The sequence below is a fragment of the Pleurodeles waltl genome, chromosome 10 (genome assembly GCF_031143425.1).
Source record: "Pleurodeles waltl isolate 20211129_DDA chromosome 10, aPleWal1.hap1.20221129, whole genome shotgun sequence".
NCBI classification, from domain to species: domain Eukaryota; kingdom Metazoa; phylum Chordata; class Amphibia; order Caudata; family Salamandridae; genus Pleurodeles; species Pleurodeles waltl.
The window spans coordinates 480,261,259-480,288,229 of NC_090449.1; the positions used below are offsets into that span (position 1 = coordinate 480,261,259).

Sequence of the window (26,971 nt, forward strand, 5' to 3'; positions counted from 1 at the left end):
AGGGGTAACTAGACCATTTGCTACTACTCTACACTCCCCAAACACGCCCAATTCCAGTATTTAGGAGAGCCCCTGGCACCAGAAAAGCAGATCCTGCTTACCTGATGGAAGAAGACAAACTCTGAATTGTCGCAAGAACAGACGACAATCAGCTAACTTGGTCCTAGCCCCACCGGGCCTGTCTGCGGTCCTCGAGAATTGCACCAACGATGACTTGTCCTGCAACTGCCTATGCCTCCAAAAGTTTGGGAGGACTGCCAGTCTTCAACCAAGACCTAGGAACTCCCATGGAGTAGCTGAGCTGCTCCACTGCATCCTGCAGGCACCCCAGAACAACTGTGATGACTCCAGACCGCCAAAACCGGACACCAGAATGCACCACTGCACCCATGCCCTCTAGCCTGAGTTGGAGTGGGCCAACGGTGCCACCATGAACCCCCGACCCCTCCAAAAATGAAGCCCACCTTGGGTTTGCCAACTGTGGACTTCCTGACAACTCCCGCAGCCTCTTTGTGCAGACCCCCTCTACCGCGAGTGACCTGGTGACAAAAAAACGACGCCTCAGGACACCTCTGCCCCTGGCCACTCCGGCCCGAGGAGAAGGGGGGAAAAAAGGTGTCCCTATGTCCCTGAGCATTGTGAGACCTGAGCCCCCTTGTTGGTTCAACCGGACTGATCCCCCATTCCCAGCTTGCTGCATCTTTCTATCGGGACCATTCCCCATAGCATAACATAAAGGCACCCGGCGCTGAAAAGCACCTCTGCACCCATACACCCCAGTGCCACCCGAAGTGAACTGTTTTCCTGCATTTCCTGATGAGTCTTCCTGGGCTAGAGTGGGAGGGAGGAGCTGACACCTGCATTTAAAAGGGCTGTGCCTGTCCTCGCAATACAGTCTCCAACCCCTTAGTGTGTGTCTGGGGCAGGGCAAGGAAGAGGCAGGGTCTTGTGCACTACAAAAACTTTCCTTTAAGTTTGTCTACTTCAAAGGTAGAAATTAGTATAGGTATTGGACTGCTGACCCCACCACTTCAGATTACTTCTGGATCAAGAGACTTCAGAAGATGCATGATGAGGACCTGCCACTCTGCCTGTTGCTTTGCTGTGCTGGCCTGTCTGCTGCTGCTTCTGCCTTAAGAGGGAAAGGTCTAGACTTTGCTTTCTGAAATCCTGCTTGTGAAGTTTCTCCAATAGCTTGGACTGAGCTCGCCGCCTGTTGTGAAGTCTCAGGGTCAGTAAAGATTTCATCTTCCAGCACCTTTTGCCGAAACTCCTACCCTGCCAAGTGGTGCTACATCCAGTCCCTGGGCTTTTGAAAGGAGAAGCTGGTGAACCCAAGGTGAAAATCAATGCAGCACCAGTGAAATTGACGCATTTGCCAGCTCATTGCAGATTCATTGCAGCCATACGTCCGGATTTTCCAGGCATCATCCCTGGACGTCAAAATCTTCATTATCACTGCAAAGACCTGTAGGAGGCTGGCCTGGCTTCTAGTGGGTACCTTGTGGTACCTACACCTTGTGCCAGGTCTAGTTATCCCTTATTAGTAGATTAGAAGTGTTCTAGCAGCTTAGGCTGCTAGAGGTAGCTATAGCAGAGCAGCTTAGGCTGAACTAGGAGACATGCAAAGCTCCTACTATACCACTTATATCACTTAGCACTATATCATAAGAAAACACCATACTCAGAGTTACTAAAAATAAAGGTACTTTTTATTTTAGTGATACTATGCCAAAAGTATCTCAGAGGATATACTCCCTTAGGAGGTAAGTAAAATACTCAAAATGTACACACACAAACCAAAATCAGGTAAGTAACAGTTAGAAAAGTAGTGCAAACACTGTAGAGCACAATAGAATGCAATAGGGTGAAATAGGCCTAGGGGCAACACAAACCATATACTCCAAAAGTGGAATGCGAACCACGAATAGACCCCAGGCCTAGTGTAGTGTGTAGAGGGTCGCTGGGGGTGTAAGAAAACACTAAGGGTGTCCAAGATACCCCACCCCAAGACCCTGAAAAGTAGGAGTAAAGTTACCCTACTACCCCCAGAAAGACAGTAGAAGGCGAGATAGGGGATTCTGCAAGGACAACAACTGACTGCAAAGCACTGAAGACTGATTCCTGGACCTGAGGACCTGTAAAGGAAGAGGACCAAGTCCAAGAGTCATGCAAGTGTCCAGGGGGGCAGGAGCCCACTAAATCCCGGATGAAGGGGCAAAAGGGCTGCCTCCGGGTGGAAGAAGACAAAGATTCTGCAACAATGGAAGGTGCTAGGAACTTCTTCTTTGGTCAGAAGATGTCCCACGGCGTGCTGGAGGATGCAGAGTTGGTTCCACGCAGAAAGACCGCAAACAAGCCTTGCTAGCTGCAAGAGTCGCGGTTGAGGATTTTGGGTGCTGCTAGGGCCCAGAAAGGACCAGGAGGTCGCCCCTTGGAGGAGGAGACAGAGGGGGCGCTCAGCAACATGGAGAGCCCATGCAGAAGCAGGCAGCACCCGCAGAAGCACCTGAGCAGGCACTTAGAAGATCTGAGGACGACAGTCGACTCAGAGCAACAAAGGAGGTTCCCACGACGTCAGAGTCCAACTCAGCGAGTTGGGCAATGCAGGAAGGAGTGCTGGTGACCTGGGCTAGGCTGTGCACAAAGGAAGTCTTGCAGAAGCCCGAGCAGCTGCAGTTCATGCAGTACACAGGATTACTGTCTGGCGTGGGGAGGCAAGGACTTACATCCACCAAATTTGGACAGAAGGGCCACTGGACTGTCGGGGACACTTGGACCACGCTCGTCAGGATGAGCGGGGACCCAGAGGACCGGTGATGCAGACGTTTGGTGCCTGCATTGGCGGGGGAAGATTCCGTCGACCCACTGGAGATTTCTTCTTGGCTTCCAGTGCAGGGTGAAGGCAGACAGCCCTCAGAGCATGCACCACCAGGAAACAGTTGAGAAAGCTGGCAGGATGAGACGCTACAATGTTGCTGGTAGTCTTCTTGCTACTTTGTTGTGGTTTTGCAGGCGTCCTGGAGCAGTCAGCGGTCGATCCTTGGCAGAAGTCGAAGAGGGAAGTGCAGAGGAACTCTGGGGAGCTCTTGCATTCGTTATCTGGTGAGATATCCACTGCAGAGACCCTAAATAGCCCACAGAGGAGGATTGGCTACAAAGAAAGGTAAGCACCTATCAGGAGGGGTCTCTGACGTCACCTGCTGGCACTCAGAGCTGTCCATTGTGCCCTCATACCTCTGCATCCAAGATGGCAGAGGTCTGGGACACACTGGAGGAGCTCTGGGCACCTCCGCTGGGAGGTGCTGGTCAGGGGAGTGGTCACTCCCCTTTCCTTTGTCCAGTTTCGCGCCAGAGCAGGGCTGGGGGGGATCCCTGAACCGGTGTAGACTGGCTTATGCAAGGAGGGCACCATCTGTGCCCTCCAAAGCATTTCCAGAGGCCAGGAGAGGCTACTCCTCCCAGGCCCTTCACACCTATTTCCAAAGGGAGAGGGTGTAACACCCTCTCTCAGAGGAAATCCTTTGTTCTGCCTTCCTGGGACCAGGCTGCTCATGCCCCAGGGGGGCAGAAACCTGTCTGAGGGGTTGGCAGCAGCGGTAGGTGCAGAGGACACCCCGGAAAGTTAGTTAGCTCTATGCTGGAGACCCGGGGATGCACGGAATTGTCCCCCCAATACCAGAATGGTATTGGGGTGACAATTCCATGATCTTATAAATGTTACATGGCCATGTTCGGAGTTACCATGGTGACGCTACACATAGGTATTGACCTATATGTAGTGCACGCTTGTAATGGTGTCCCCGCACTCACAAAGTCTGGGGAAATTGCCCTGAACGATGTTGGGGCACCTTGGCTAGTGCCAGGGTGCCCTCACACTAAGTAACTTTGCACCTAACCTTCACTAAGTGAGGGTTAAACATATAGGTGACTTATAAGTTACTTAAGTGCAGTGTAAAATGTCTGTGAAATAACGTGGAAGTTATTTCACTCAGGCTGCAGTGGCAGTCCTGTATAAGAATTGTCTGCGCTCCCTATGGGTGGCAAAAGAAATGCTGCAGCCCATAGGGATTTCCTGGAACCCCAATACCCTGGGTACTTAGGTACCATATACTAGGGCATTATAAGGGTGTTCCAGTGCGCCAATGAGAATTGGTAAAATTAGTCACTAGCCTGCAGTGACAATTTTAAAAGCAGAGAGAGCATAAACACTGAGGTTCTGGTTAGCAGAGCCTCAGTGATACAGTTAGGCACCACACAGGGAACACATACAGGCCACAAACGTATGAGCACTGAGGTCCTGGCTAACAGGATCCCAGTGACACATATCAAACTCACTGACAACATAGGGTTTCCACTATGAGCACTGGGCCCTGGCTAGCAGTATCCCAGTGAGACAGTAAATACACCCTGACATATAATCACAAACAGGCCAAAAGTGGGGGTAACAAGGCTAGAAAGAGGCTACCTTCCTACAAGACCCAAGGCTGATTGTCTGCGAGGAAAGAATTGATGCATTGCTTACCCGGCGAAGAAAGAATCGACACACAACCTCACTTGCAAGTAAAAAATCAACGCATTGCTTGCTTTTCCGACGCACGCTCGCCCATGCGGCCCTAGTTTTAACGCATACCAGGTGCTTAAAGAACACATTCATTGCTTTCTATGGCTTAAGACTCTTTTTTTAACTTAAAAAATTCATATCTTGGCTTGTGCATGTTGGATTTTTGCCATTTTGATCTTGTTTCGTTTAGATAAATATTGGCTATTTTTCTAAACTAGTGTGGAGTCAATTTGTGGTGTTTTCTCTGTGTTTGTTCATATATTTTACACATTGCCTCTGAGATAAGCCTGCCTGCTTTTGCCAAGCTACCAAGGGAGTGAGCCGGGGTTATCGTAGGTGTATGACTCACTTACCTTGACTAGAGTTAGGGTCCCTGCTGGTCCCTGCTTGGACAGATTGTGAACTGACTGCCAACCAGTGACCCCATTTTCTAACAGGCTTCATAAGAACAAATGCTCTTCAATGTTAGGAATGGACTACAAGATCCTCAGTACAATGATAGTAACCCACCCACTGGTACACATGCCACAAGTCCTGTTCATAGACATGAACAGCTTCATCCCTGGGAGGTCCACCCCTCTGAATATCCACTGCCTACACTGGGTGTTGGAGGTTGCCCCAACCCATTGGCCTTACGCAGCCTGCCTTGTGCTAGATCTCAAAAAAACATTCAATACCCTAGACTGGAACTATTTGTTCTCGGCGTTGGCAGATCTGGGCATCTCAAGGACATTCTTGAGCCTCATCTGTCTTTTCTACATGGAACCCAACACCCCTGTGCGGATAGGGCGTCTCATACTGCTGCCCTTCTTGTTGAGGCAAGGGACCCGACAGGGTTGTCCTCTCTTGCCACTCCTGTTTGCCCTGGCGATGGAGCTGCTAGCCAAACGCCTCCATCGGCAGGGAGTGGGATGGGTTATTCCAGTAGGATGGGAGATGCATGCTGTATCGCTATATGCAGATTATGTACTCATATATGTCAGTGATGTCCGCAAAGGAATTTCCGAAATTGCACAGACTTTGTTGGACTTTCACAAAGCCTCAGGGCTAAGCGTTAATTCGGCCAAATCGTGCCTTTCAGCTTAGGCGAAGGTCGCAGCATTGCGCCGTGAAGAAGTCTGTGGACTGCAAAAAGTCTCCATGGCTGCGTTGTGAAACTTCCTCTTAGAAGAAGTGCAAACTTTACGGGACACCTGGACCACATAAACCAAAGACCCCGCGGCAGCGTACGTATACCATGGGGCATAACCTGGTAATTCTCCTCGAATAAATGCCAGTTGTAGGAAGCTGGCTCTGTATATACTATATCAAAGTGAAATATAGTGTGCACAGAGTCCAGGGGTTCCCCAGAGGCTTAACAGAGGCTAAAGTAGATAATACTAATGTTCTCTTCTGTGGTACTGTGGTCAAGCAGTTTGGCTTATCAGATGGTAGTGCAAAGCATTTGTACACACACACACAATAGAAGAAGCACACACTCAATGACTTAACTTCCGACCAATGGTTTTTATTTTGCAAAAATAGATTTTCTTAATTTATTTTTAGAACCACAAGATTCAAGTTGCCGGTGTTGTGTAGCCATTTTAGTTACAGCTTCATACACGTTATTTTAGCGAACTAGGCCTGCCGCTGTCCACTTTAACCTAGATATATATTATTCAGTTTTGTTTATTATTATTTTAACAATAGACACATTTGCAGTCTTGTTTTATTTTCTCTATCTAGCTGTTCTTTGCCTAGGCCAGCACGGCATTCTTAAACCAGACATTTATTTCACTCTGTGCTTTTCTCAAGGCTGCAGTAAGATAGGTTGACGGCAAACGTGGTAACACTTTGTCTCTAGTGTTCATAGAAACATATACACTCTTAAGTAGGGATCCTTTCTTGGAACATCAGCTGTTTTATTATGAAAACATTACTTTGACCCTTGTACGTTAGAGGGAGATTCCAGCCAGATGACCACGACTGTATGCTGATTGCTGAGCGCTTCGCTACAGCTGCTTATGTAGACTACAGGCCTCTTGCTCAGGTATGAGGGATGATATCTTCCCAGGGGAACCTTAAGGGCAGAACTAGAGCTTAACATGCTGTGCTCTAACATAGCCTAGGTAGGGATTATTTTAACGATTCTAGTGACAATATGGTAGCGTTGTTTTTATGCTTCATTCTCCTTGTCACAATTTTAATCCTGTCATGCTTTAGAGTCCTAGTTATTGCAGTACATGCTTTATTATCTAAGATGCAGTTGCTTCAATAAAACCTTACTGAAATATATTCTGCCTCTGATTGTCCTTGTATATGTGAGACTAATGTACCTGAGAGAAACCGATGTGATCTGAGTGACCACGATTTGCCTGAGGAATCAATTGTGTCATGCGCTCGGCTGCCCAATCATCCCTGCTCCTGGGTGGAGATGAGGCACTGCTAGTTAGCCGGAGCAAAACCTGGATTAGTCTGACAGTTGTCACCTGTAGTGGGTTTAGACTCAGTCCCCCACAGCGCAAGTGATTCTGCCGCCCAAATCCAGTAGTTTCATTAGGATAATGAGAGCCCACGCGACACCGGTAATTACCTTAAAAGTTTTGTATTTCAAAAAGGTATCAACAGTACTTTGTTTGAAATAGGTAAGTAATACAGTTTTTGAATTATTGGCAATAATCTGTTTTAAAAATGGACACTGCAATTTTCAGAAACAGTTCTTATGGGGAAGAAATGTTAGATCATTTTACAGGTAAATACAACACTTACAGGTTCAGTCTCCGGGTTTTAGGAAGTCCACCGGTTGAGTTTCAAGTTAACCCCAAACACGCACCACTAACACATGGCCGGCCGGGTTCAGAGGTCAAAGTTGAGCAAATATAACGTGGGCTGCTATGGAGACGGGGGTTCTCGGAATCAGGCCTGCCTGCAGGTAAGTACCCGTGGCTCGGATGGCAGACCAGGGGGGGATTAGAAGAGCACTGAAGGGGCCACAAGTAGGCACGAAACACACACTGTCAGCGGCACAGGAACGGGTTTTCAATGCTGGTCTACGAGGAGACCCCGAGGGTCACTCAGAGGCTGCAGACGAGGTCCAAGGGGGTGTCTCGAGCACACCACCGGTCGGAGGGCCACCTGCTGAACGTAGAGGCACTGGGGGTCGGGTTCTCCAAGGCTGGGGGCGGCGGGTGCAGTGTGTCTTTAGGTGTCAGATATCTTCAACCGGAGCTTCATGGTCAGGGGAGCTCCTCCGGATTCCCTCTGAAGGCGTTGTCGTGGAGGGGTGGTGAGGTGAACCCAGGGTGGGCACTTCCTCGCAATCTCCTGGGGACCCTCTCTTGCTGGGTGGACCACCTGGACATGCGCCGCAGGTGTCGGGTGCACAGGTTTCAAGACTCACGCATCCGGAGTGTGGTGGAAGTCCTTGGTTGTAGGTTTTTCTCAGACAGAGCCGCTGTCCTCCAGAGTTCTTGGACCTTTTGAGTGCAGGGCAGTCCTCTGGAGTTTGGCAGAGGTCACTAGTCCCGCTTAATGCGTTGCTGGTCTTTTGAGGAGTCTTTGAAGCAGGAGACAGGCTGGTAGAGCTGGGGCCAAAGCAGTTGTCGTCTTCCTTCTTCTCTGCTAAGGGTTTTAGCTAAGCAGTCCTTCTTCTTCTTGTAGTCACCAGAAATCTGGTGAGCTGGGTTCAGGGAAGCCCTTAAATCCTAGATTTAGGGGCATTTTAGGTGTCATAGGGCAGTAGCCAATGGCTACTGTCCCTGAGGGTGGCTACACCCTCCTTGTGCCTACTCCCTTTGGCGAGGGGGGCACAACCCTAATCCTATTGGTCCCTGTCCTCCAAACCAAGATGGAGTATTCTGCAGGGAGGGGGGCCGCCTCAGCTCTGGACACCTTAGGGGTGGTCACTCCTCCCTGTTTTCCCTAATTTTCCTGCCGGACTTGCCACCAAAAGTGGGGCTTTGTCTGGGGGGCGGGCACCTCCACTAGCTTGAGTGCGCTGGGGCACTCTAATCCAAGGCTTGAGCCTTTCAGGCTCACCACCAGGTGTTACAGTTCCTGTAGGGGGGAGGTGTGAAGCACCTCCACCCAGGACAGGCTTTGTTTCTGACCACAGAGGCACTCACCCCATGTGGTCAGAAAATTGTCTGAAAGTGGTAGGCTTGTACAGACTGGTCAGTTCTACACTGGCAGTTTGGCTAACATACAGGGGGCATCTCTAAGATGCCCTCTGTGTGCAGTTTCCAATAAATACCCACACTGGCATAAGTGTGGGTTTATTGTGCTGAGAAGTTTGACACCAAACTTCCCAGTATTCAGTGAAGCCATTATGGTGCTGTGGAGTTCGTAATGACAAACTCCCAGACCACATATTCAATATGGCTACACTGCACCTACAATGTGTAAGAATGGTGATAGACACTGTAGGGGCATATTGCTCATGCAGCTATGCCCTCACCCGTGGTATAGTGCACCCTGCCTTAGGGCTGTAAGGCCTGCTAGAGGGGTGACTTACCTATGCCACAGACAGTGATTTGTGGGCATGGCACCCTGAGAGGGGTGCCATTTCAACTTTGTCTTTTTCTCCTCACTAGCACACATAAGTTGCAAGGTGTTTGTATTTACTTGGTGAGGGGTCCCCTAGGGTGGCATAATACATGCTATAGCCCTTAGAGACCTTCCCTGGCCACAGGGCCCTTGGTACCATGGGTACCTTGTACAAGGGACTTAACTGCTTGCCAGGGTTGTGCCAATTGTGGAAACAAAGGTACCGTTTTAGGGAAAGAACACTGTGGCTGGGGACTGGTTAGCAGGGTCCCAGGCTACTTTCAATCAAAGTTGGCATCAACATTATGCAAAACGTGGGGGGTAACCATGACAACAGTGGCACTTTCCTACAGCAGTGCCCCTCCCTGCTGGGTGAGAGCTTCGTAATAGGGGTTGGCCAACTCAGGAATCTGCCCCTCACAAATCATGTCCACAACATCATCAACATAACAGCACTACTTATACTGTACCACTTACCTAATGATCTGAGGTTTGACTTTGGTTTGTTTTTTTCTCTCATTTTGCTCCAGCTGCACGGCCTTCCGTATAACACTATTGCTTAAACCTCATGGATGTCTATCTGACATACCTATGATTCATGCTTTTTACTGTACTATGCTGAACGACAATAAAATGGTTTAAAAAAATAAGAACAAATGCTCTAGCGTTCATCATTAAAGGTGTCACTTGTACCCGGATATGTGAAATAGTTATACCCTTGAGAGTAAGCCTACCAATCTCAGCTAGCATGTTTTGATTAAAGGTTAGGAAGTCGCCGATTGCCTCAGCCTATTTTAATTTCAGTCCTTTATTAACTTTTATTACCTCTTCCAATGTGATCGGGCTAGCTAATGAACCACTCTAGTCTGTCATCAATGTATCCAAGCCCAGCCTTTCTGATATACTCTGTCACCATGCCCAGGACTACTGTTTCCCTGGTATACAGGTCTTGATAGCGCTGCTGGAATGCAGGTAGTTTATCTGTTTCTAGTGTTAACTGCATGCCCCCCTGGTATCTTAATGCATGGTACAAATAATTGGGTCTATTTCTCCCTGTGTTTTGATGTCAGCATCTCCCTAGCTTCGTAGCCATCCTCATAGTATTTTTGTTTCTAGCAGTCTCAACTGTCCTCCCACTACCAAAACCTTACTCTATATTTTCTGTAAGGATTTTGTGTTGCACTTCCATTTCTCACAGTTCTCTCTGGAAGGTAAACAGCATTCCCGCTCTCATGTTCTTCAGCCTAATACATTCCACTATAAAGGACCCCATCACCACAGCTTTAAGAGAGTTCTGTACCACCGAAAGATCACATCATCTATGTCATTGAATAGGAAGTTCTCTTTGATTTGAGATAAAATTGCTTGCTTTTACATAAAGGTTGACTGCTATTGGATGGATAGTTATGGAAAACTAATCTTCCAATCCCTTTTCACATTGATTTAGAAACCACTGTGTAAAATGTTGAGTAGATCCATACTAGTCTGTAGCCTGTTTCTTATTTGAAAATGTGTTAGACTGATACCATTGCCATTTTCGACATTGATATTTTCGACATTGATAGTAATTGCTTGTTTTTCTTTTCGGCTAGAACTTGCTGAAGTGTAACCCAGTGGAAAGGATCTCGGCCGATGAAGCTCTGCAGCACCACTACTTTGCAGATTTCTGTCCCCCATAAAATTAGTTTTTTTCCCTTCATTCCTGCCTCACCTTTCCCTTCCAAGGCCCTTCATGCTTTTACCTGCTCCTTATCTTTAACTGGAACACAATTTATGCCCACTGAACTGCTATCCAATGCATCTGCAAGCACCCTCAATGGACGTCTGCTTTTTGGGTGCCTTCTCAGAATGGATGGGCATCAGTCTGGACTTTGTGGGCAGTTGTCTTAATTAGTAATTTGATGGAAAACACTCTTTAACTGAGTGGGCCAACCATCATTCGACCTCCTTCAGAGCAGCATCTTGCCACTACTTTGGGTTCAATGGGACATCAAGGAAACAGCTCAGTTTTATGTGGACAGATACATGGGAATCAGACATCAGTGAATATGAAGTCATTGCCACCTGCTGGGGTTTACTTTCTCCACTATCCTCATGGATGGGGTGGAAACAAGTCACTACTTTGCTGTTACTTAGTATATGTATATAGGGGCTTTCTGGAGGCGGTGGGCTCACTGTATTGTTAGGAGTATATAGTGGCAACGTGTTTGTACTGCTATTCTCCATGTGCATAGTGTTGTATGAGTAGTATTTATGCCAGGAGTGAGATCCTTGTGTACATATTGTTTCTTATGTTGTGTACATTTATTTATTTTCATTTCTCCTCTCCCATACACCCTGTGTAGTGTTCAGATGTTTGAGTAATCAGACTCAATCCATGAAATGTCTCCCTGTACATACTTCTGAAGTAATTTGGATTCTGTAACTCGGAGTAGTAATATATGTACATCTGTATATCCTGGGTGGTGCAAATCCAGTGAGGGATCTCAGAAGGACAGTCTATTGATTTTCTGTAGAAGCACAGTAAGGGAGCTCTGTCTTTTCTTTGTTAGTCCAGCGGGAAGAGTTGTGATGATGTGTGAACCCAGTGAATGAATGCTGCTTCTGTGTCTTCACTGCTATTACAGTCTTCATTTTCTTTCCTCTTTCCGGCTTCAGTTAATAGGCTTTAGGCATATATTAATGTCAATCTACAAATGTCCATGGCCAGAGGCAAGTAGCCAGGAGCAGGTTGTGGAAAATGGGTTATGAAGATGATCCTACTGAAAACTGTGATAGCATTTATTGATATCTTGCTACATGACTTAGCCTGGTTTCCTGTAATTGTAGATGTGATTCAGGCTTTTCCATTCGTTCTCATTCTTATTTATTATTTCACCACAGTAGAGTCCAGGTTTATTAATTGTACTGATTCAGGCACCTTTTAATGATAACAACAATAATTAAATATTATCCTCAGAGAAACCAGACCAAATGGTCATCCTTCGTGCTGTTGAAATTAATCTGTGGATTAAGTCCCACTACTACTATTCGTGAAGAGTCCTTTAATTCGAAAAATTATTTCACCAACTGCTACAGTGAAAGGGAAGGGCTTCCTCTGTAATGACTTTTATCCAAACCACAAATGAACAGTATTCTTTGACTAATGGACAAAGTTGCAGTGAGGAATGGAATTAAATAGTGCCTTTTGTATGGTTTGTCTAGGATGTGCTTGTTCCAGAGAGGAAATATTGGAAGAATTAGACTATTATCAACCTAACAAGGTTGTCCACACAATTAAGGGTTGCGCTTAAGGAACCAGAGGCCTCACCTGTAAAAGATGATTTTTCCATTACGTTTAGCAGACATGTGAACAGAGGCCATCCATTTTAGAGTGATGGAATCCAGTTGATCAAATAAACTAGCTCAGATCACACCACCTCAATAACAGTAATTGTTTTAACACATTGGTGATCAGCCACCAAAGTTAAAGTTCCCCTAGATCAGTGAGTGAGAAAATTGTTTTATGTATGGTTCTACCTTTGGACATTAATTTAATACTCTGATTGCTCACAGAGGTTGTGGCTGCAGTAACCACAAGCCTATGCGACTAGTTTGTTCAATTTGATTGTTTATCGGTAAATCCATTAACAATTCATTTTCTGCTGGTGAGAATAAAGACCTTCATCAAGAGTCATTTACTTTGATGTACTAGCCTGTACAACCACAGTATAGGGCATTTTGCATACCGGATTTCTGAGATTGCTGGAACTAGGCGCCAAGTGCAAGAAAGGCACCTTCATAATTCCATATTTTATAGGACATGATTTTGATTAAGCTGTTGTAATAAGGTCCTTATCTTGTGCGCCTCCCGTAAGGCTCTGCTGTAAGTGTCTTATTCAGTAATGTAGAAAACTGTACATGATAGCACAAACATGGGCCTGGGTTAAACCTACTTTTTCTTTATACTGGTCACTCTTTCAGTCGCAGGGGATACTTTATTTTTGTGAAGTAAAAATCCATATTTAGTATAATAACGTTTTTTGATTTCGAGTAGATTAGTATAAATTAGGCTCAATCAGTTTTGTTCAGTTTGTTCATATCTGCATCAAAAAGTCGCACACCAACAAAACAGCTCTTTTATAAGATCAAATTATGAAAAAAATGTATATCATGGAGTTTGAGGTTCTCTGCATTCAGACCTCTGAGCGATGCACATGAAATGTATACACCATCACTGTTAAAATTATCTGCTTAATCGTTTAGGGTTCAAACTTTTTAAAAGTATTTTATCACCTGATTCTGACCTTTTAGGTTCTAATCTTTTTTTTTTTTTTTTAACATTGCCATGTTATTTTCTTGCATTCCATATATTTGAGCAGGCCATCTGTGTGCATAGATTCTTTGGCCAGAATTCCCCGCCCCTATATGTGTGCTTGCTTGCTGTATGCCAGTGTTTTTTAATTGGCATTTGCAATCTACATCAAAGTTGCATGCATGTGGCAAACAGAGGAAACTTGTGTTTAGATAGGGAAATATGTGGGTTATCGGTCAAGCTAGGCACATTCTGTGTACAAATACTATGTATTACCTCCTGTTGGTGCTCGTGCAAATGGAAAGTGCCAGTCTAAGTCCATGAGGATGGTATGCTTGTTGCCACCAAATCCTGGCCGTAAGCCAACCATCATTATGCATTATGGATACCTCTGGTAAGCAGTGGCCTCCCATTTCTTTATATGTCTGCGTCCATACTGTGTGGTGGTGTTTTCCGGGCCAGATGGACCTCTCTGCATAGAATATTAGTGTCCTAGTGTTAATGCCTGCTCCAGGTGAAGGAACACTCATTTTGTACTTACTAGGCACCCTATGTCATTATCTTGCCAAGTTGGTACCAACACCCCTACGTTATTGTTACTTTTTGTCATGGTATGTAGGTGGAATATTTGCTAGGCAAGTGCCACATGCAAAATTATTTCAGATTGCAGAACTGTAAGTCCATGGTCTTTCACAAATTGTAGTAATGCATGGCAGGCCTTGCTCGTGAATATTAATGCAAGTGCTGTGGATAAGAAACCAAAATGCTGTTTTCTTGGTGTATGCACACGATCATCCTACACAGCATTGGAAGTTATAGATCACTGTGCCAGCCCTTATGTACTTATACTTTGATTTTTATTTGTTTTAAATTTGTGACTTACTCTACAATACGGTATGTATATTTGTCAGGTTCTTTGAATTAAATAGTTTTCGGTTCAGACTCATGTGGAATAGTGTTTTGTTGGTCCATGTGAAACCACAGGCAAAGTAATGCTCACAATGACATTTTTATGTTCTGTGAAGTGATTGGACAGTGTTATAAGACACTATTTTTGAATTGAAATCCTTGCACTCCTCTCTGTCCCCCTGCAACTACCTCCCAAAGATGACACCCAGTAGCTTTAAAATCCCTCCACTGTACATGTTCTCTTTAATCGCTCATTTTTTTAACAGAAGAACCTGCATTTTTGCTGTGGCCTATTTATTAGGTCGAGCCTAATAGATAGCTCATGTGCTGTATGTTTCCACGCATATTTTGGGCTTACCAAGAACATAAAGGGGCTTGGAGCCTTCCTTTTTGCGTACCATTTTTGTCTTTCTTGTAACTGTCATATGCCTACTTCCTATTCATGGCCCAGCTTGTTAGTTTTGGAGCATATCTTTTTTAACATTTGACTTATCTTGAGCATGCACAACAACGTCTCAATTGTATTGTGCTCCCTTGTCAGTGTATTACACTTATTGTCTATCTGTGTTTAATAATACTGTACGTTCTGTCCTTGTCGTCCCAACGCCCCCAAATAAAAAGGATCTTCCCAGAGTGTAAAGTTAAAGACAAATGCAACTCTAGTGGAACAGAAATCAAGGAATGTCCCTTTCAGTGTCCATAAAGACCTTCAGCTGTTACTGGAGAATCTTCGGAAGGAAGGCATCATTGAGGCGAATAAATCATTTGATTGGATTTCTCCTATTGTCTAACCAACAAAGACAATGGGGATTTGAGGCTCTTAGTTGATCTCTGTGCCTTGAATGCTAACATCACCATTGGCAATCATACTCTTCCCAAGGTTAAAAACCTACTTCCTAAATTGGATGGTTCAACCGTCTTCTCTACACTAGAGTTACATAGCGTCCACCATCAGGCGGAATTGGCTGAGGAATCGAAACCACTGACAGTTTGTTACTCCTTTTGGAACATTCCAATAGAAAGGAATGCCGTCACCGCTGAGCCAGCGGGCCTGTGAGGATTTCTTCTCGTCAATCACCCTGCCCTGCTTGACGGATGCCCAGTGGGAGGCACTGGAGGAACCGCTGACGCTTCCTGAGATCCAGAGCAGTATTCATGATCTATCGGCGGGCAGAACCCCCGGTCTCGATGGCCTTCCGGCCGACTTCTACAAAACCTTCTCCGCAACCCTTGCGCCTCACCTCCTCCGTTTGTACGAGTAATCTCTACATGGGGCGTCTCTATCGGTATCGCAAAGAGAGGCGCTGCTGGTGTCGCTTCTTAAGCCAGGCAAGGACCCATCGGAACTTGGCTCCTACAGACCACTGGCGATGCTCAATACTGATTACAAAATACTGGCTAAGGCTCTGGTGACACGCTTGGCACCCATGGTCTCGGGCCTGGTTCACACTGATCAAAATGGATTTGTACCCACACGAGACACTTTTCACAATATCAGGCGCCTATTCCGTTTTGTGCGATACTCGACACGAGACTGGCCGCTAGCGGGATGCCTGGTTCTTGATTTGGAAAAGGCCTTTGATTCACTGGAGTGGCTGTATCTTTTCGAAGCTTTACGGCGGTTGGGCCTTGGCCCACGGCCCACGTTTCTTGCGAATGGTTAAGCTTCTATATACCTGCCTTAGGGTTCGGGTCAAGATGGGTGGGAACATCTCGGACCAGGTTGAAGTACGCAGAGGCACGAGGCAAGGCTGCCCCTTTTCCCCGTTACTGTTCTCCCTTGTGATGGAGCCAGTGGCCGTGGAACTGCGCAGTGGAGGCCTCCAATAGAGTATCGCGCTGGGTGACGGTTTACATACCGTATCACTATATGCTGATGATCTTCTATTGTACTTCAGGGACATTTCTAATGTCCCCTCAGCGATTGGGATTATTCTACAGCGCTTTGCAGCTCTCTCGGGCCTGCATGTCAATTGGGCGAAATCATGCCTTTTACCCTTCGACCCGGAACCGAGGTTGTGCCTTTCTGGTATTGATATCCCTTGGCAGCCACGAACGTTCAGATATTTAGGCATTCAAATATATCATCGGATTTATACGATGGAAATCTTGGAAGGGCCGAGTTGCCCTCCTGAAGATGGTCTTGTTACTGCGATTATTATTCTATTTCTCCAATCTCCCATACTATATCCCAGTTAGTTTTTTTAGAGAACTGGAACCCAGATTGTGCGAGTTTATCTGGAATAAGGGACGCTGCAGAGTACCATTGAAAAAACTCTACTTACCTCTGGAGCACGGTGGCCTTTCGGCGCCGAACCTGGAACATTATTATTTGGCCTTGCAGCTTCAATGGGTGTCCCGATGGCTAGCAGGGCTTCATCTCTTCGACACGGCGACCACCTCCGAACCCTGGACACTTGCGCGACTAACGCACCTTTTCCATCCACTTACACACTCAGCGTCACCTGAGGAGCTTTTCCTTAATGTGGCTCATTGTTGTTACCGCAGGTGCTTACAACTTACGAAGGGGATCGTCCCGTTCGGCCCGGCGTTGGCGCTACTAGGTACACCTTGTGGCCCTGGAATCACGTCTAACATTGAGCTCCGGTCGTGGCACACTGTAGAATTACATACGCTGGGCGACCTTTATAGCGATGACAAACTGACTCCGTTTTCTACTTTGGTTGCTGAAACGGGTCTCCCGGCAGGACAGCTCCTCTTATATAACTCGTTACTGGGGTCATTATCAAGCAGATGGGGGGACCTAACGACCGCACCTCCAACTCATTTGCTAATACAATATATACAGGTTATGGGGCATGGCAGACATTTGATTAATTGGTTTACAGACACGCTTCGAACTCACACACAGCATAATCACGGAGCACTGTGCGCTGCATGGGAGAGGGCCTTGGGCACTCCCTTCACAGATGTGCAATGGAAGTCGGTCCTGTCCAGCCACACAACTATCCCCTGCAACTCCAGATTCCGACTCATACAATTCCACATTATTCATAGAGCATATCTTACTCCGGCCCGCATTAATAGATACTTCTGCCACGGTGATGCAGCCTGCCCCCGTTGCAAACACTTAAATGCGGACGTCCTACACATGATGTGGCCTTGCCCCCTCTTACATAGTTACCGGGGCACTGTTGTGGTTTGTTTATCGACATGCACGTCGCGCTCACTATCACATACATGGGAAGCTTGCGTGTTAGGCCTGTTTCCTAGAAGTATGAACTGCAAGGCTACCACCCAATTCCTAGACCTTGGGCTTTTAACGCCCAAACGGTTGATAACCTGGAGATGGAAGGATGCCGAAGCACCAACTGTATTGGCCTGGAAACACTCCTTTCTGACATGGGCAGAGGGAGTGGCGCTGAGACGAGAGGAGACACTCGGCCTACGTAAATATCCCCTCTCTGATGGCTTGGAAGTGATGTTGATATCTTTACGTACTCCGGAAACGGACTCTGACCTCATTGAAACAACTCAATAACTCACAGCAGCCCAGCAGTCGTAGTTTTCTTACGATGTGCTGCAAGTGTCACCGGTGATTTGCTCATTTATTACACTTTAACACAAAGATTCAGATTGGTTCAGTAGTGGCGCTGCATATTTAGACACAAGTTAATCGCTATATGAGCGGATATTTTTGTAACTTTTTCGGGGAACACCTCACACACGGGGGCATTGAATTGCTTGTATTGGGCTCCTAAATCCATTGAAATCCTTTGTTGTTGTATGTTACTGTTTTGCTTAATATTACCCTAGAATCTGCACTTACATTCAAGTACATAGTCATTTTCACTGTCAATTATTGGAGCAATAGAGTGGTTGGATATTTTAAGGTTTATGTTCGAACACATGCAACTTACCGTTTAATACACAAGTCATTAATGCTGAAGCCTCCATAGACATTACCAGGTGTAGCATGTAGTTCACATGTTCTGGTAGCCAACACGTCAGCTCCCCACACCAACTGTTGTCCACTATACCACCTATTGTGAATTTCATGAACCCTACAAAATATGTGGCTATTGAATTTCTCTGTTATAACTAATGTTATTACTGCAAAATGATGTTCTGTTGCTATTAATAATGAACAATAAAAAATAAAAAAAATAAAGGAATGCTATTTAGTCTAGACCAGGTGTCTCCAACCAGTCCATCATGAGCTACCAGTAGCTCTCAAACCCCTTTTGAGTAGCTCACAGCCTGGAGTTCATTTTTAAATAAGCACAGGGTCACAGTAAGGCTGTGCTTATTTTACATTATTTTAATTAGGTTGCAGATAGCAGAGCCTGATAAGGAGCAGTGCTGGAGTCAGATATATGACCCAGGGCACAGAGGTGACGAATTGAAGCAGTTAGGTTTTTAACGTTTAAATAAAAGTACTTGTCAACTCAGTATTTGAGGTGAGAACAAAATTAAGTTTCGCAATTTTTTTACATTGGAGAAAATTTAAATGAAAAGATACCTTATATTTAAGTCAACTTTTCATTTTCATTTTCTCAATTCTTTTCCAAAGTGTTCCATTTACAAACAGCAGGCCTCTTGCTCCCAGTGGCCAGTTGAACTGTGTAGTGTTTATAACTGAAAAACGTTCATTTTTTAAATGTGAGAAATTTAAAGCGCAGAAAAAAGTTCCATATTATGAACCTTTTTGCCCTTTAAATTTCTTCCATTTAAAAACAATGGTTATATGTTTGTGTTATACACGTAACTGTTCCACATATGGCAAATGGTATGTCCATTGTCACAAGTATATATGACAAAGGCTCTGTTGCCCCATACACATATATCTCTTTCATATGCACACGTTCATACATACCTAAATACCACGCTCTCACTGACACACATGGCAGCCCTGTCATAGTGCCCTTAGTCAAAGTGTTTTGTTCAAACCATGGTACCTGGCTCCATGGGCATTAGGCTTAAAGTCGACGAAGTTGGGCATGGGGTGTCTGGTAATAATGCACAAGTTGTGTACCCTTTGGTAGCTCACAATGATTTTCAGTAATCAGAAGTAGCTCTTGCTACAGAAAACGTTGGAGACCCCTGGTCTAGACTCATTGGCATGTCTTCCAACTTGTCATTTATCAAATCTTTAAGGACATGGATACCGACATCCATTGTTTCCAAGACAATGTATTGGTTTTTAGTGAGAATATCGACTATCATCTCAACATTTTACATGAAGTCTGCAAGAGATTGTCTAACAAAGGTCTGGTGCTGTATCCTCAGAAACGCAGGTTATTCAAAGTAGATTATCTGGATCATGGTCATACCATCTAAGATAGGGGTGTCATTCCAAAACAATCTTCGGTCAACGCTACCAAAAAAGTATCAACTCCTGATGATAAGGATAATTGAGGAATCGTGGAAGAACTTAGGGTTAGACATTTCTGATCCTTTCTAAAAGTTGCCTTATCACATGCTGTACACCCTTGTGCTAGTAGATTACCAATCCCAACGAGCCAAAGTGATGTTAACAGAAGGTGTTACCAAGCACTTTGTATTGGAGCTTTTAACAGATGTTTTCAGCCATGAGGGTCATCCTGAGTATCTCTTTACAGACAATGGAGTGCAGTTTATTTCTGTAGAAAGGAGATTTTCTCACCACATTTAAAATCAAACACCTTTGCACTGTCCCATATGATCCACAATGTGATGGGCTGGTAGAACGGTCCAAGAGGTTTCTTAAGAACAGTGTGCATTTGGCTTCAGTTGAAGGGGCCATTTAGTGTGGCCATAATGAAAAGATTTTGAGCATACAGGACCTCCCCCAATTCAATCGTTGGTAAATCTCCTTTCTTGCTGTTGAAGAGCAGACCTGTATAGATAATGTCACATCGCAATCCACAACTCCTCATCCTGATGTTCCTGAAAACAATACTATGTCAGAACCAGAGGCTCGGATTATACTCTTTCTTTCCTTTATTTTTTCCTCAGCAGCCGTAAACAAATATCAAAGAATGCGACTCCCTTGAAATACAAAAATACAACAACCATATAGAATGTCCCAAATAAAAACAGTGTCAAGGAAAAGCTCTCCCTCTTTCTTCCATGTTCACCAGCAAGATAAGTGTTTTTCTTTGATGCTTTTATTCATGCCTTTAATTGCACTGTTTAATGGTATGTGGGGTAGATTTAACATTTTCTATGTGTGAGCTATGACTGGGAGTTAACTGTCTTTCTGAGTGGTATTACCATGCCACAGTTCCTCCGAGGATATTGCAGAAGTTGAAAGCCTTTTCAGGTGGTTTCAGGTTCAGGCCACTCTTCACTGCATATCTTTTCTTCAGCTCTTGCTGAATCTGTTGGGCCCGCTGGTGGGCGCTAACTCAATGTGGTGGGTCTGTTCTGTGATCAGAGCGCTCTGCTGACAGGAGAGTGTATTCTCCTGCATTCTTTACACTCTGTGAAATTCTTCGGCATGGGTCTCGGGTGTCAAGAGCCTCCCTTCCGTGTGTGCAGTGAAGGGAACCCTTGCAGCACAGACTTCGCGTTGATGCTTCAAGGAGGTGGTTTCACAATGGAGCATTTTTTTCCCCACTCCCTGTCACTGTTGTAGAGGGCCTGTCCGTTCTCCCTGTTACTAACAAGCATTGGCTAATTCAATTATTTTCTCACAGTTTCTGTGCCGTAACGGCAAAGCATTGGCTCATTTAATTGCGCTAATTAGACAATCCTTCAGGCTGTGCTCCATAATCAGTGATTGCTCACTGTGGAATGCCACCCTTATTGTCTAAGACTGCCACTTCTTAATCATGGCATGGCTTTCCAATGAACAGTGGGAAACCGTGGAAGAGAAACGTGCTCCTCCCCACGCATGATGACCTTGTAGATGCCATTGATGCATCATTGGAAAGAGTAGTCATAGTGGCTTGCGTCTTTGAGCTAAAACATTATGGAGCTCACGGCACAGCTTAGTGTATTAACCCCAGGTGGGGAAGGCTTGCGGCTTGCTGCTAAGGACTTGCAAAAAGCCTCTAAGGGCAAGGGCAAAGGCAAAGACCTGCCGGCCGCCAAGACTAAGACTTTTTCCCCATCTTCTGACCCCTTCGAACGGTTGCACAAAGCCTTTCTCAAGCAGCATCTAAAGGCCCTTAAGGACTAGGACCATTCCCAACCTGGGCATACCCCGAGGTAGAATCCTGTTTCCAACTGGGTTCAGATGATAATGTTGAGCAAGACTCAGATAACCTGATGGGAATTCGGGCAGTGAACCAGGCCCGAGAAGAGCGTGGTGACCAGACGACAGTGCCAAGAAGTCCAGGTTGGAGGACACAGGTGACCATGACTTGGCAGGGCTTCCGGGTATGCTTAACCCATAGGACATCTACCACCCTCGCCCTGCAGACTGGGTCCCGGCTGCAAGATTGGCACAGTACGTTGGCAGCCGCATTTGGAAACCCATGGGTCAGGAGGCATGGGGCGTCTGATGGTGGAGTATCCTAGACCCTCTGTAGAAGGCAGGGTGGTTTGTATTCCTGATATGGACCCAAAAATGACTACATTTATAGTAACATTTATTAAAGACCCTAAGAAGGGCCCCAGCCGATCCTGGCAGGCGTAACAGGACAAAGTCTTTGACATCCTGGGTCCACTGACTAAACTTCATGACATGGCCGAAAACGCCAACGATTTTGGCCATATGATTGACCCTAACATACAGTGTGGGTGGGTCCAGAGGACCCTCTGTTTTCTTGGCAATACCACTGCACCTTATCTACAGAATGACACTTCCAGTTAATATTGAACCCAGACTTGGTGAGCTTGCCACCACAGAAGCTTGGGCCATGGCTTTATAGGGGTCTTTTCAGACATCCATTTATTAAGGAGCTCTTGTGTTTTAACACCTTTTCATCCCTTGACAAAGTGTAACAATCAATCTGCAAAGTGTTTGACCAACAGTTTTTTTTGTGGGGTGGGTAAGGCAGGGGGTGCTCCTCTGGCCGCACAAATACTTCCAACCCCCACAAGCTGCAACAAAACAGTCCATCCAGTGGCAGGACCTCAAGACATTTGGAGGATTCTACCCCTCACATGGCCGAGGTCAAGCAGGCAAAGGAGCCTTCCGTAGAGTCAGGAACGTACCGGGCGGCACTACTGATAAGAAATATCTCTTCTATACCCCTTCTTTTGTTGGGGGGCAGGTTGCAGTGGTTCAAGCGGAAGTAGGAGACTGTTACAAGGGACACATGGGTACTTCAGCCTGTGACAAGTTTTCACATAGACTTCTATGACACGCCCAAACAGAACTCTCATCCAAGACCCCTTCTGTTCTCTCTCTAGAGCAATCTCAGGTGGTAGCTCAAGAAGTGGCGGCCCTTCTTGAAAAGGGAGCAGTTGTTCCCTACACCCTTCATCCCAAAGGATTCTTGAGTAACATCTTCCCCAAGGAAAAGGACGACAAGGGTTTTCGACCGGTAGTCATTCTCAGATTTCAACCGGTTGGTGGTATTCTGCCACCTCAAAATGGAGGGCATTCATCTCCTGTAGGACGTCCTACAGCCCCAGAGATGTTTTCTTCAGTTCAAATGGGGCTGACCGATTTTCTACGCATCCCTCTACACCGCAAAGGACTTTGGTGTCGACGGTGTGGGGACTTATCTGGACTCGGTCCCCCTGATCCCACAGGTGGCTAGAGACGCATTAGATGAGGACATTACTCCTGCTGAGGTGCTCCTGGCCATTCAGTGCCTCCATGCAGGGAAGGCACCAGGTGCTGATGGCTTCGGGCGGAATTTTATAAGATGTTTGGTGCCCAACTGGCTCCCATATTAGCAAGGCTATACAATGCCCTGGGCGCGGCTGGCTCCCTGTCCTCCCACCAATGCATTTGGGCACGATAACGGTCAAACCCAAGGCAGGGAAAGACCCACGACAGTGCTCCTCCTATGCCCCCTTCACGCTGCTGAATATGGACGCCAAGATCTTCTAAGTGTCCCTGGATTAGACCGGGTTTATCCCAGAGAGATCATGTGCTGATAACAGTAATCATCTCTGCCACTTATTAGACATTATCCAACGCTCACATATACCGGCCATTCTCCTTTCTATAGATGTGAAGAAAGCGTTCGACCGGGTGCACTGGACGTATTTATATGCAGTCCTGTGGCGCTGTGGTCTGGGCTTTAGGTTCTGTAGCCGGGTACGCTGTAGCTACGATGCGCCCAGATAGGTGGTAAGTTTGAATGGAACCCTTTTTCAGCAGTTCCCTGTCTCCAGAGGCACGTGGCAGGGTTGCCTCCTGTCACCCTTATTGTTTGCCTTATATGTGGAACCCTTTGCTGAATGCATAGGAACGCATCCCCACATCACAAGCATACCCAGGATTGGTAGATCACACAAGTTGGCCCTCTGTGCAGACGATGTGTTTCTTCACCTGTCCCAGCCACAGACTTGCTTCCCGCTGGTCATGGAGGAGTTGGCGGCCTTCAGTAAAGTCTCTGGCTTCAAAAGCAACCTACACAAGTCATCCATTCTGAATCTCATGCAATCAGAGGTGGACAGGGCCTCGTTGGAGGCATCCTTGCCCTTCTCCTGGGCTACGAACGGGATCAAATATTTGGGTTTGCAAATCTTTAACCACCTTAGGAGCTATTGTAGAACACAACTATAACGGCCTCCTGCAGACTGCACAGACAGAATTGGCAGGGTGGAAGACATATGGCCTCTCTTGGCTGGGACGCCTAGCCGCGGTCAAGATGACGCTCTTGCCAAAGGTGCTCTACGTCTTGCAGACTTTACTCTTGCGGTCATCCCCTGGTGTACTGGCCAAAATACAAACACATCTGGGATTATATATGGGCAGGCAAGAAAGCCAGAATGGGGAAGACTCAAGCATACTTAGCTCAGGCTGAAGGGGGATTGGGAATCCCATGCCTGCTGAGTTATTACCATGCAGCCCAATTGCGTTACATGGTAGAATGGTCATGGCCATACACCAAGAAACATTTGTGTTTAATTGACCAGGCTGTGGCCGGGGTACATATTTGGAAGATTCCATGGTTGCCGAAGAAGCACCGTCAACAGGGTGTCTATATTTCCCCTATCTTGCAAGCCACTTTGGAGTCATGACCCCATTTATTGGGAATCCGGACTTCCCACCTGCACAGGGCGAAACCTTGTTTTGCAACTTGGCGCGACGCCAACTCCAAAAAAAATTGGTGATCTCTTCGATGCGGAAGGGATTATGGACTTTGCCCATATACAGGCGGGCTATGACCTTCCAGACACAGCATACTGGCAATATTTAGCGATCCATGATTGGGTGGCATCCCCACTGATATGACCTTATGTGAGCAGACCCCTTACTCCATTCGAAAGATGTATACTCACGCGCACATCAGACAAGCAACACTTTCCTAAGTTACCCCCCCCCCCCCCATGATGCCTTACACACCAGCCAGGCAACATGGGATTGCGATCGCTCATTTACAGACAGGGAGTGGCAGAATATTTTGCCTAGAGCGCAAGTTACCACACGCAAAATGACTACTAAAAAAAAGTTTCTAAAAATAGCTAATTATTGGTGTTTTACGCCAGTGAGGGTTGCCCATTGGAGACCACACAGCGACAGTAACTGCGGCCAGGATGCCACGCTCACCCTTGTGCTGTGGCATTGTCCCAAAATGTTCTCCTTTAGGGAAACCGTCTTACAGGCAGTAGATGAAATATACAACACCACTATACCTAGATTCCCTAGCTACGTGCTATTGGGACTTCCTAATCCGCAGACATACCCTCGCTGCTCGCTACTCGCTACTTTCACACTGGGGCTCAGGGGTTATACCCACACACTGACTGGTTACATAAATTTTGGAACAGACTGGAAAACTTGACCGTGGCGGTGGCAGGCCTGCTGCACCTCTTTGATGAAATGCGGGCCCTGTGAACCCACTATCTATCAGAGGAGTTTAGGGAATTGGCATGTCTGCACTACTTACGTACTCTCCGACTGACCACATCTGATATAGACAGAACGTAGGGGAGTTACATAATGGAGACAGTGGATGAAGGGTTCACGCATTATAGGCCTAACTCTCTACTCACTCACCGGGCTTCACATAGGAATGGTCACCACCATAAATGTTCTACCCAACCACTTCCTATCCCCCCTTTTTCCCGTTTGCTATGATCGAGCCACCACTGGATGTATGTGGGAAATGTTGTATTCTTCCTTGGTTATTATATATTACAAAATAAAAGAGATCTTAAACATAAATTATGAGTTCAGAGACCCCAAACTCCAAATCTCTATCTGCTCCCAATGGGAACTGCAATTAAAAGATGGTTCAAGGCAATCTTGTTAACCTGTGGGAGAGATAGGCCTTGCAATAGTGAAAACTGAATTTAGCAGTATTTTACTATCAGAACATGTACAACACACCAGTACATGTCCTACCTTTTAAATACGCTGCACCCTGCCTTTGGGCCTACCTTAGGGATACCTTACATGTAGTAAAGGGGAAGGTTTGAGCCTGGCAAGTGGATGCACTTGCCAGGTCAAACTGGCAGTTCAAAACTGCGCACACAGACACTGCAGTGGCAGGTCTGAGATGTGTTTACATGGCTATTCATGTGGGTGGCACAATCAGTGCTGCAGGCCCACTAGTAGAATTTGATTTACAGGCCCCGGGAACACAGGGTGCACTATACTAGGGGCGTACTAGCAAATCAAAGATGCCAATCATGGATAAATCAATCACCAATACAATTTACACAGAAAGCACTTGTACTTTAGCACTAATCTGCAGTTATGAAGTGTCCAGAGTCCTAAGTGAACAAAAACAGGCCAGATAAAAGAGAAGGGATAAAGCAAAATGTTTGGGGATAACCCTGCAAAAAGGGCCATTTCCAACACATAATATACAATATGAACTCTGCTGCCCCGGTCACAGCATTGGAATAGGTGACACCAGTATAGTCTTTAGTAATATCACTGCTAATGACTGTACCAACTTTTCTCAGTATTATTCAGACAGTGAAACGAGGTGAGCTTGTTACACTTCATATTGACTTTATGTATGGTTTGCTTGTTATACATTCTGGATGTTGCAATTCCTATTTTTCAGCTGATCTCATACAACACACATTATGACCACAATGACCTACATTGCAGTATTACTGGCATTTCTATTCTTGATTTCCATTTATATTATCACTGTTGACTTGAAAAATTAAAGAGCAAAAAACAACTTTGTCATGTATGGCCATCAGGAGGGCTGATAACCTGGGTTTTTACAACAGTGCTGTCTAAAGTGACAATTATACCAATGGCAACCATGTTGACTTGAAAAATTCAAGAGCAAAAAACAACTTTGTCATGTATGGCCATCAGGAGGGCTGATAACCTGGGTTTTTACAACAGAAAGAAAGGATCTGTGACACTATAAGAAAAGGGGCTGACTTGAATGACAAAAACGTTTTGAGAACTGGTAACCTGAGGCTACAGAATCAGCAAATTATTTTGGAAGGTCTTATTGGGCCAAAGAGTAGCTCAAGAATTTATATTTTTTACCTTCTTTTGAAAATATTAAACTAGCAGGTTCTACTGTAGCTTTATCACATGCTCTGAGATAAGAGTCCCACCTTTAGATTATCAGAAGTGGAATGTGTATTACCGTCACAAAAACTAAACAAGGCATCTGGCTCAGATGGTGTTC

At 45.8% G+C, this 26,971-nt stretch overlaps 1 protein-coding gene across 1 annotated transcript in view; it reads left to right on the forward strand.

Moving 5' to 3' along the window:
* The window catches only part of CDK5 (cyclin dependent kinase 5), a 256,946-nt gene extending 242,622 nt beyond the window's left edge, over positions 1 to 14,324 (forward strand). The window contains exon 12 of the mRNA XM_069210772.1: positions 10,681 to 14,324. Within this exon, the coding sequence (XP_069066873.1) occupies positions 10,681 to 10,767 (87 nt within the window). The 3' untranslated portion in view covers positions 10,768 to 14,324. The remainder of the gene's footprint in view (positions 1 to 10,680) is intronic.
* The last annotated feature ends 12,647 nt before the right edge of the window (positions 14,325 to 26,971 follow it).